Source organism: Monodelphis domestica, chromosome 6 (genome assembly GCF_027887165.1).
Source record: "Monodelphis domestica isolate mMonDom1 chromosome 6, mMonDom1.pri, whole genome shotgun sequence".
NCBI lineage: Eukaryota > Metazoa > Chordata > Mammalia > Didelphimorphia > Didelphidae > Monodelphis > Monodelphis domestica.
In genome coordinates, this window is record NC_077232.1 from 137,171,225 (window position 1) to 137,183,310 (window position 12,086).

General features: G+C 37.8%; 1 protein-coding gene across 2 annotated transcripts in view; it reads right to left on the reverse strand.

Moving 5' to 3' along the window:
- Positions 1-11,426, reverse strand: part of NFXL1 (nuclear transcription factor, X-box binding like 1) — a 78,106-nt gene extending 66,680 nt beyond the window's left edge. Inside the window, exons 1-5 of one of the 2 annotated variants that reach the window (XM_007496485.3) lie at positions 7,601-11,426; positions 7,053-7,313; positions 5,309-5,479; positions 4,190-4,299; positions 544-677 (exon numbers count right to left, since the gene is read on the reverse strand). In XM_007496485.3, the coding sequence (XP_007496547.1) occupies positions 544-677; positions 4,190-4,299; positions 5,309-5,479; positions 7,053-7,311 (674 nt within the window). In that variant the 5' untranslated portion in view covers positions 7,312-7,313; positions 7,601-11,426. Of the gene's footprint in view, positions 1-543; positions 678-4,189; positions 4,300-5,308; positions 5,480-7,052; positions 7,490-7,600 lie in introns of those variants that run through there. The other variant, XM_056802587.1, reaches the window with a different exon arrangement.
- Between the last annotated feature and the right edge of the window lie 660 nt (positions 11,427-12,086).

Here is a 12,086-nt window from a genome sequence, read left to right on the forward strand (position 1 = left end):
ATTTCAGAAATAATAAAATGATTTGACTGATCACCAGTTAGTCAGCCAGCAAGCATTCATTAACTACTTACTGTAATATTCAAGCCACCAGGCTAAGCACTAAAAATACAAAGAAAAGCAAAAACACAGTTCCTACTCTTAAATTTACATTCTAGTGGGCAAGACAACAAGTAAATTAAATAGGTACACAAATGTGTACATAGTAAAAATGGAAGGTAATCTCAGAGGAAACTAGACCCTAGATACAACCAAGAAAAGACTGCAGAAAGTGGAATCTGAACTGAGTCTTCAAGGAAACCAAGAAGAACATTCCAGGTAGGAGGAATACCTAGTAAAAATGCAGAGACTTTGGAAACAGGGTATAGGATGTAAAGAATAGCACTTTTATCAATTATGAGCTAAAAAGAACTACTAATTATATGTTAAAAGAATTCCAAAATATAATCTTTAAGGTTACAAAGTTTAAGATTTTTTCATTTGAAATTAAAACTTAACAATTTTTATTACTTTTAATTAAGCATTTCCAATAAAATAGAAGCCTACCAGGGCCAAGGATAGTCTCTTTTTCCAAAGTCATCATCTGTCAAAGGTGAAGATACAAGAAAGAGGCTGTCTTTAGCCCACTTTTGAATACAGGGCATGTGAAATATACAGAAACATCCTGAACAGCTCCAAACCTAAGAAAAAATTTCATCAGAAATTAAAGACAAGAATATAGACTCTTCTTAGTAAAAAATAAATCAAACAATAGTTTCTGCTCTACCTATCTCCCAGAGCAGTTGGAAAGATATGAAATGGGAAAGTGACTTGGAGAAATACTAAACTGTTTACAAATTTAAAGCATTATATCACCAAAAGCCACTTGGAAAATGAAATACTCCTTCACTTTTGCATTTATCTTTTATACTTAGGCCCTAGAATTATATTAAGCAACCAGCAAAGCATTACTTGATGCCACTGTTGAACACGTTAGCAAATTTTTTAGTGCATTCTGGTCAGTCACAATATTCAAATTAAGATTTTCCTTCAGATGGTAGTAAAATGGCAGTAAACCAAGAGACTAAATGGGAAGAGAAGTAGGCTACCCATAGAGATGAGTTTTGAAGAATAAACCGGATTTCTTCATTTATTAAAGAGAATGCAAGCACCTCCAGGCAAGGATAGACCTATTTTGTTTTTTATTTTTTTTTATCTCTAATGCCTAATAAAGTATTTCACAGACAGAAGGTATTTAGTAGTAGTAGTAGTAGTGGTAGTCTCTCAGTGACTGAGAATGACAATTGTCTGTCCTTGTGCATTATCATCTATTGATGTACCCTCATGTGGCTTTGGAGTCCAAAGACTGAGGTGCACAGCTTGTGGCACATGGGGCAGGGGACGCCAGTTGTTACGGGAGGTGTGGTTGTGGCCTGGTGTTGGCGTTCACGCGCAGCGGCAATACGTCAAGTCATTCATTTTCAAAGGTGGTGGTGGCATGGTTAAATACCCCAGAAGGTATTTATTGAATAGAACCATCAATTGGGGGAAGTTCTTTTTCTCCTTCTTCACAACAGAACAGATCACAATTGTACAGCAGGAGAATACCTTACCCTTACCTTTATTTAACCTTGATCCTCTTTCTTCCCCCAACTCATCTATAAACAGACTCATCTACTCATAACCCAGGACTTAAAGCCTGAAAGATCTGATTCCTAGTCTTAGCAAGCAGAGATGGGAAGAGAGGGGGAAAATGTTCACTCTTTAGAGCAGAAATATATACAGGCATCTTAAATCAGGACTCAATGTCTTCTCCCATAGAAACACTACTATAAATATTAGTTAGGATTCTTTGTTTTTTCATTTTAAAAAATCAATTTTAAAAAATTTAACTCTAAATAATAATGGCCTTTCTATTATGCTTAGTGTATGCTAGGCACTATGCTAAGCACTTAATTATTATCTCATTTAATCCTTACAACAACCCTAGGAGGTAGGTGCTATTATTAACTGAGGCAAAGAGATTAAGTGACTTGCCCAGGATCACACACCTATTAAATAGGGTTTAGGTAAAATTTTAACTCAGGTCTTTCTGACTCCAGACCCCAGGATTCCATCCACTAAACTTTAGTTACTCCTAAGGTAAAGACTTCTAAAAACAAGTAAAACAGAGACTTGTATATGAATCCATGAATCTATATAATGAAGAGCTTTGCAAAGCTATCTTGTTTGTGTGTTTCCTACTAAATCTTTGATCTCTTCTATGTTTTTCTTAAAACACTTAATGGACCTTCTTTTCTTTTGCTTCTATTATTCCTTTAATTTTGAAACCCTATCAATATTAACTTCTTAGTCCCAACTCTTCTCTTTTAAAATTAAAAGAAAAATGTTTCATTCTACACCTTGAATTTATCACCTGTCAAGAGATAAGTGGTATTTTATCATCAATCATTTATAATCACAGATATTGTAATCACTGTATTGATTAGAGCTCTTAAATCTTTCAAAATTGTCCTAATGTACAAATTGTTCTCCTGGCTCTGCTTACTTCACTCTATATCAGTTAATACAAGTCTTCCCAGGTTTCTCTGAAATTGTCCTTTTTCTCATTTTTTCAATAATATTCCATAATTCACATGCCATAACTTGTTAAGCATCCTAATAGTGATCTTCTTGGTTCCCAGTTCTTTTGTCACTACAAAATACATGCTATTAATTTTTTTTTTCCTACATGGCTCTTAACAGTTTAGATTTCTTCCTTTAAGGAACTACCTGTTCACATATATGCTTTGACAATTTATGTATTGGGGTATGACTCTTGCTCTGACATGTTTTAATCATTTTCTCAAATAATTTGGATATCAGACTTGTCAAAGATATCTGCTGAAAAGGTCCCCTCCCCCCAGTTAACTGTTTCCCTTCTGATTTTAACTATTAATTTTGTCTGTCCAAAAACTCTTCAATTTAATGTAATCAAAATTGTCCATTCATCTTCTGTGATCCTTTCTATCCTTTGTTAGGTTATGAACTTTTCCCCTATCCACAGTTTAGCTATAGGTATTTCCTTCTTTGTTTCACTAGATTAAAATGTGACCTTTTCTATCTAGATCATTTATCCATTTGTAACTTATTCTAGTTTGTAGTAAGATGCTAACAACCTAATTTTGGCCATATCTCATTTCAATTTTCCTAGAAATTCATGATTCTTGTTTCCGAAGTTAAGGTCTCTGGGTTTACCTTGTTTGTTTACTTCTGCAGGTTGTGGAGTTAATCCAAATCATTGACCGAATTTTCTATTTTTTTTTAACCAATAAAAAATAGTTTTGATGATCATTGCCTTGTAGCATAGATTTGAGATTCAGATGGTAGTTAAAATTTTATAATAATTAGAATTCTGGCTCATTATTGTCTTAATAAAAATAAGCTAGTATTTATAGTGTTTTAAGGTTTACAAAGCACATGTACATCATCCCATTTGATCCTCCCATCAATCTAGAAAAGTAGGTGCTATGGTTATCTGCATTTTAGATAAGAAAATTGAGGCAGAGAACTGCTAAATGACTTGCATAGGGCCACACAACTCTTGCATGTCTGAGGTTGGTTTTGAACTCAGTTCTTCCTGACTCCAAGTCCAGCACTCTGAACTGCCCCATCTGATTTTCTCAACATTATACCTTATGGGTTGACACAAGAAAATATGTTCTACTTTCCAAAAAACTGGTTTACATATGAGCTTAAGGATCAAATATTATTTTCAATATTGAGCGCTGTGTACATTATTGGAAGATTTTGCCATTTTAGGACTCTCTATAATGTATTTCTTGGATAGGAAGAGTTCTCTTTACTGCAATCATATAGAAGAAAATACTTTTCTACTAGACTGTAAACTACTTGATGGTAGGGATTCTCTGACTTCATCTTTGTATTCCTAATTCTTTCCCTATTGTAGGTACCTAAATATCAGTCATTAAAATTAATGTTAGGTGAAAAGGAACTTTAATAAAATAGTTTACAATAATGCTAAATACAGAAATTCAGGGATAATTTTGAGTGACTTTTTTACCTTTGAAAAAACGTTCAACATAAAAAAATGATTCTATTTTAAAACTTACTTTCTCAGTTCACTGGTATTTTTAACCTTTTAACAAAATGAGAAATAAATAATAAGCATATGGAAAAACTATTCATGGATCGATACAAATAAGAAACTTACTGCTTGGTTTCTTTTTACGGAAGCAATACAAATTAAGCATGTCATAGCCCCCGACTGAAAAGCTTCATTTATATACTGTCTGGTCCGTTCCAAATCATGCATATCTCCATCTTGAGAAGAAAGAAAACTAACATTTTTAAGTGCCCACAATTTTCTAAAAAGCAGTGTAATTGCCTGTTCAACTATCTGGAAACCTAATTTATCTAAAATACAAACACTAAGCAAAAAAGACCTGAGATGTCACACAGCCCAAGTGACTAAAGCTTGAGGACTTGACTGGTACAAAGGGTCCTTAGGCCCTGGACTCTTATCTGAGATACAATTCTAAATGATTCCTAAGCCACCAAATTTCACATAAGAAGCAAATATAAAACTGTAGAAACAAGTTAAAAATAGGTACATTGATAGTAGCAAAAAGAGGCCAATTGCAAGGAAGGAAAGAGAAAACCACACCTGAGTTCAAAATGCAGAGCAAACGAGGGCCACAACGTACAAGGACAAATAGACATATCTACTTTCATATCCAAGAGGTTCACTCTAGAAAGCACAGTATAGTAAATGATGTTCTTAACAAAAACCCTGATTGATTGATAAAAGTGCCATTGTTATATTTTTTAAGAAAGTTCAAGTATATACTAAAATTTTATCTAAAATATAAATATCATGTAAACTTTAAAATTTTTTGCTTAAAGTCAGTCAGCTATCTATAATCTGTTACCCAAAATTAACTGTATAAATCATTCACAAAATGCTATCATGTTTCCACAAATCACACGGCCTGTTTATCATCAATGCATAATATAGGATATTAATTTAAAAGTTAAATTATACAAAAGAGGAAATATTGAAGGCTTTAAAAGCTAAATAAAATCATAGGAAGAGTTATTATAAAAATATAAGGGGGGGGGGGAGTCATAGCTATAATTCTATTCACCTCTCAGCCAGCTCAGAGCTCTACTTAAAAAAGCAAAATAATGACCTAGCCTGTTACATTAATAGGAACCAAAAGGTTAATAATTCTTTAAGACGTAAATATTACATACAAGTCATATGTCACTATAAATCACAAGTTTAACTGTGTCAACCAAGAAAAAAGACAAAATCTTAATAATTTTTTACCTATTTGACTAGTGTATGTTATGAATGTTTTGTCAACAATTTTGCCCTGCTTTCCTTCAGTATCTTCATCTCCTTCTTCTTCAGAAGAACTAAAGTGATCTTCAACAAGTTTTTTTGCTGCTGCTTGATTAGCCTTCTTGATTTCCTCAAATTTCTTCTGTGACATTAGCTCTATTTAAAAGAATAAACTGAAATAAATTTTTAATTTCTGCAAAAGACTCTCAAATAATAAAGCACAAGTTAGGATATAGAAGTTAGTTTTTAATCCTTTGCAAAGTTCTTCACCAAAATCCTAAAAGCAATTTCTGCTAGACTATCTACTTTTTTAGCATTTCATTACAAGTTTACTGCTTTTCAATGAAAAATATTCATTTTTATAAAACACAAATGTTTCTATAACAATGTCCTTCAAAAAGAATTACCAAGTGAACCAAAGAAATAACAAAGTTACAAGAAAGCCTACACACACCCCACCAAAAAAAAAATGACCAAAATTATCTAGACTAATGTTGAGAAAAACATTTAACTGGAACTCTACAAAAAAAGTGTTATGTTCGTAAAAAATGTGAAATATAATTCTTAGTATTCGCTCCCTTTGAAGGAAAATTTAAAAATTTAAAATATTAATCATACAACTTCAGAAAGCAATTTAATATCACTTTTAAAATTCAACCAGTCAATCTAGGGATAAGCATTTACACCATTCTTCTTAAAGGTCTCTAACAAATGCTTTTTTCAGTTGATAAAACTTGCTAAAATTTGCTTTCCAATTGTAAGGTACCAGAGAATCCAGGGTTACCTCTACACCATGATAAGTATCAGAAAAGATGTTTATCACAGTATAGATAATATAGAAAAATATTAATATTAGCCTAAAAATTGCTACCAAAAAAATGCATTCTAAAACCAAACAAATTCCTTTTAGAACATTTGCACTGTCACTTTTCAATGCTACTGAAGAGAGTAATTGAGAATTGGGTGGACTGTAGAATGCTTAGAATCTACTAAACTACCACAGGTAAATTCTAAGAAAAAATTTTCATTTCTTTACTCCTTAAAAGTCTTTTCATTTTTTGTCTCCAAATTATTCCTGGAGTTTAGAGTTTAAGGCTACATCTGAGGGTTGAACCCATTTGATATTGTTACAGCAACTATTAAACTGGGGTCCTTCAACATTTTAAAAAGAATTTCATTATCATTGATTTCCTTTGTAATCCTATGCATTTTTGTTTTATATTTATAAGCATGTTACTGGGAAGGGATGAGTGCAAAAAAAAAAAAGGTCCTGGCACATAGGTTAAAAACTACTATATTGTATCCAGAGAAAAAAGCTACCATGTAAAATAGGACCACTCACCAAACTGGCAGAAAAAAACCATGGGCGGTGGGGAGAACAAGAGGAGAGAGAGAAGGAAAAGAAGTGAGGAGAAATTGGAGAGGAGAGCTGAGAGTGGAGAGAAGGGGGAATCAAAGATGAGAGGGAAAAAGAAAATGGGAAAAAGAGAGGAGAGTGGAGAGAAAGTACCAGGGAGGAGAAAGGAATAGGGGAGAAGACACCTCCACTGTACCCCCCTACCATACTCTGCAAAGAACTACACCATTTCCAACTAAGTTCAGGGTGCTCAGCTTCGAGGCCGCGGGGCAGTGTTTTCCCTACGAAGATGGAGAAGTGTTTCTGACCCAAAGAAGTCCCTGATTCGGGGTGCCCGAAATCACAATTTGGGAGAAGGGGCGCGGGGCTCACCACTAGCAGCGGGGACTGGACGCGCTGCTACTACCGCTGCTGCTCCTGGGATACCGCTGAGCGGGCCTCGGCCAGCAGAGGGGGCCGCAGCGCCCCCCGCCCCTCGGCCCACACCAGGCCGGCTGCCAGCTCCCGGGGCTCCGCTGCCCCTCCCGCCCCCGCCGCGAGGCTGGACTCCATTCCCCGAGGCCGGAGCGGCGGACGCCCGGCCTCTCGCACGGCCTCTGCCTCCGGCCACCTGGCGCCAAGCCGCTTCCATCCCTGCCGAGAAAAGATGCGAGGAATAAGGAAAATAGAGGCTGGGAGGGATGCCCACACCGCCCCCCTCACATCCCCAAGAGAGCCGGGGAAGGGAAAGCCGCGACTGCAGCTGCCGCCGCCCTTGCAAGCGGCCACGTTGCCCTCCGAAGCCGGGTCGGGAGGCACCGAGGTAGGTGGTGCGGTGGAATCACGCGGCAAGAGGGTTGGACGGAGGAGGAAGGGTCCGCTTGGGCGTTCTGACAGGACTGGGGTGCTTAATAAGGGCGAGAATCCCGGAAAATACGAACCCGCAGCCCAGGCCACCCCAGTGGAGGACTAGCTTCGAGCGACCGCTCGACACGCCCGCCTCGATCGATCTCACACCCCCCACGGAGAGCTACGTCTCCTTACCCACAGCGCCCGCCCCTGACCCCGCCCTCCCTTTTAACTACAACTCCCAGATGGCGCCTGGCGAAACAAAAAGGTCGGCTTCCTCTTTCCTTCTGAACGAGGCTCTAGGTAAGCGTGTGTCCTGAATGAACACATACGTGGAGGGTAGACGGTCCTCGGAACTACAAGCCCCAGTGTACCCTGGGGTTTCCCTCGGTGCCTGGACTCGGGACTATTTCCGGAGTGTAGAAAGAAGAAGGAATCACTACATTTTCGAGGCGGGGCTTTTAAAAAATACTCCCCTACACCTGGCACTTGGGTGGGCTACTCCAAAATGCATAAAACGATGTCAATTGAAGAGCTCACCTCTTCTGCATTCCTGATTGGGGTGAGGGGTAGAATGGAGGAAGGTTTACAAAAAAAAGCAGGCTAGGTTTTAGGAAGCTCATTGACAAACTAGCATGTGTGGAAGTGGAATCTAGAAACCCCAAACTTGTACCCTAGTAAGATCCGATGAACCTCAAGTTTTATGATTAGCTTGTAAAATGGAGACCTCAAAGCTTGTACTTGTTTCCTATTCCCGTGAGAATCCACCCTGAAGGGAATCTCAGGCTAGCAGTTTCAGACTAAATAATGGACCGTAAAGTAAGTGAAAATCCCAGTTAGGTGGGGCTGAGCAAATACTCAGTACTCTTTTTTTGCCTTAGGTAGTCTTCCCCATTGTATGAGACCTTTCCCAAGAAGACCCACACCAGGGCAGGACCACCCTTTTAGAATCCATTCTAAGGAGCCCCATTCCTTACACCCTAGCCTCTAGCTATTCCTTTCCCAAACCTGATGGTATCCTGTCCCTATAGTTTGAACACTCCCATTTCCTTGTAGCTATTGTAATGTCAATCTTCTTTCCCCGCCCCTCGATCCCCCAAATGGTATATAGGTCCCCCAAATTCTTTTATTCCTCGGAGTTGTCAATCTAGCTTAATTGGTTCTCCCAGGGGTCAGTGACCAGAGCAACCAGAGTCTTGGGACTCTGCATGGGTGTGTAGCAGGCTGCTCCATGTGATGGCCTTGGGGAAAGCACAGAACCCCTTTTCTTAATTAAAGAGTGGTTTTTCTGAGTACTTAATAGTTCTGGGGTTTTTTCCCCAGTTAACACAGCTGCCTGAGCCCCCAGGCTAACAAGGACCCCAAGACATGAGGTACACACACAACCCATTCCTGGTTGAGTCAGGAGTCTAGTTAGCAGTGTGGCCAGGTAAGTGACTCTCAGATAAAAGGACTGAGTTTCTTGTATTTGGGAGCTTTTACTAAGAAGGCTTGAAAGGTGGTACTGCATAATCCAGAGCTTACCCCGGGGCTGCTGGAAATAGGAAACAGCAAGCCTGTGTTCCCAGCAGGATGGTGGGACAGCACCAGCTCGAGGAACGACAATGAAAAACAGGGGCAAATTATATATTTTCAAAATATGAATCTAGTGATGGCAAAGATTTTGATAGATGGCAAACAGTAGCAGAATCTGATTCCAAACGGGGGGGCCGTCAAAATGGGACTCTTTGATGGAAAGAGATCATCTTTCTGCTGTTAATTTTAAACAATGCAGATCCCAGGATTGAAAAAACCAGGGCAATTTTCCAACAATGGCTCTAGTGAGGTACCAAGAGACAATCAAAATTGGATCAATCTCCAAGCCTGGAGAAATGTAAAAATAAAGAAAAGGTAAGCAAAGAGGAAAACCAGGCTAATAAACTTAGAAGGTAAAAATCTACAGGGAACAAATTGAAAGTCAGATTGCCAAATTACAGAGAGAAATAGAAGAGCTTAAGGAGAGTTTATAAAGAACCCTGGTCCTCCACCACTCCTTCAAGGGAGAAAGACACCAGGGCCTTTCAGGCAGCTCTCACACCTGGGACCAAGGCTGAGCTCAGAGCAATGGCTAATGAATTCCTAAAGGCTAAAGAGAGTCCCATGGAATTCAATAAAGAATTCTAAGTCATTCTCTCTACTTACAAACCTCTTAGACCTTTATCAGCTAGCCCAAATATTGGTGGGCCCAGGCAATGCAGATCACTGGTTTAAGACAGCCCAATGGGAAAATCTTTTAGAGCACATAAATCAGTTAAAGCTTAGAAAGGATGAGCCTGAAGTCCACCTGCAAGAAGCCAGAAAAGTTGGGGAGTCCTGATTAGAGGCTATTCCGAAGCTGTCAATAGGGGTAACATTCAGGTCTGCACTCAAAAGGCGAGAGAATCTGTTTTTGATCCTTATGATTTTCTGGCTACATTTGAAGCCAATTTTGGCTTTTCTTCAGATAATCCTGATGCTATAGTCTCGCCCTTGGTTTCTAAGATGGTTTTCTTTCAGGTACCCAACCAAAAGGCGGAGGGAGGGAAGGTGTTATTTTTGCAATAAGACTGGATACCTGAAGAGAGATAACTTCAATCCTTCTCAGAAGGATTCTTCCCCCAAAAGGTTCCAGCCTTTGTAGTTCACTTGTAGGCAAAAAGAGGCCAAAGATTCAAAACTTTATATATTAGTTTTTCTCTGGTCTTGAAATGGTTAAAGTGAAAAATATATCAAGAACAGTTAGTTTTTAATGATTTTGATAATGAGATACATTCATTCTAGGTACTGACGCTTGATTTGAGTACTATGATTTTATTTTATTTTTTTTAGAAAACAAAGTTTTTCTGATTAACGTATATTTGCATGTAGAGTAGGAGAAAGCTTAATGTCAGTTAGGTTAACTACAAACCTGATCAGTGTTGGAGTTGTAGTAATAGGACCAGGCATATTTGGGGAAAGGCTTTGCTTTAAATGGTAAGGAAATCCTGAGCATTTTTAAACTGAACAACAAATTTCCTCTTAGCCATTTTTGCCTTAGGCAAAGGAGAGGTTGTGGGCACAGCTGAAAGAAATGCAATTTTTGAGCCATTAACAAAAAAAAAGAGGGAGAGAAGAGACTTGAATAGGTATTCTGATTTAAAGTTAATTTTAAGCTTTTCCTTAGGGATCTGTAAAGATTAAAATTGATATCCAATAACAAAGTATTATATTTTTAAAAGCTTTATTAATAATAACTAAAGTAAAAGAACTACCTAAACCACCCAGCCTGCTGAAGAAAGAAGCAAGAGGAAGGAGCTACAAAACTTATAAAACTATAACATGAAGACACAAAGGTGCACAAAAGGAAAAGCATTCTGGGTAATGTAGTTTTAGGGTTCAAGATTTTCTAACTATACAGATCCTAAGTTTTGTGCTTAGTAAGAAATGTTTATGAGTTTTACCTCTGGGGAAGTAAAAGGCAGTGAACTATAGCCTAATTTTTGGACTTAAGGTAAATTTCCAGAGTGCAACCACTACTTTGATTTGTTTTTTAACCAGTGAATCCCGACTGTTTTCTATAGTGATTTACCTTTTTTAAGTGGAAAGAACTAATCCAATTTGGCATTTATTTTCTGAGCATTATTTTTCTGATAGATAATTATTGGCACATAATCACTATTAGAGAAAGGAATTCCCCACCTGGGAATTTTCTAGGGATGCCCTGTATTTATCACCCCAACTCTGAAGTGTGGGCAAAGTGATTAGAACTTATTAAGGTTAAGTTTGCTAGATTTCTTATTAAAAAGAAATTTATTTATAACCCCTCGAGCATTAACTATTATCTCAAGATGTTTCTTAGGAGCCAAAGCTTGGACATGATTTTCCTGTGGCCTAGAATCTGAAGGATTCTGAAAAAAAAAAAAAAACATCTCTACGAGAAATCTAAAGGAACCCCCAAGAAGTTACTAAAACCAATAAGTATTCTGTTTCTCATCATTTTCATTGATGTTTAGAAATATTTCTGTAGCAGACATAAAACTGGCTATTTTATTTTCCCCTGAGAATTATAATTATCCTGGGCAAAATCCCTTTAAGTAAAGAACCTAGAAAGAAGAGAGATATTCCCCAAATTTAGCTAAAGTAGGAAAGGTTTAAAGTGGTAACATTTTACCTCAGTAGCAAGTCTAAGGTAATTTCTGTTAAATTTGAGGATTTGCAGCAAGGATACCAAAGTGCTTTTCTAATACTAGCATAGCATAGGTTCAGGATAGGCCTAGATGGCCAGATGTGTTTGTCCCAAGGTAGCATCAGAAGAATTTAGGAAGTCAATGACGGAGCCCAGAAGTAATTGTTAATAACAGAAGATAATGTATTTTAAACCCTGAGCATGGTTAGAAAGAATTGCCATCTAAGGGTGAATTGTAAGGAAAGATAATTGGGAAAAAAAATAATATGGAGGAAAATTGGTTATTGATGCAGTCACAAGGGTGAATGGAAGAGCTGAGAGATGGATTAGCTGAGTTCCTGTCAAGTTCTACAAGTGACTGTTGGTCTTTGCCAACTTACACATGGCATTAACAT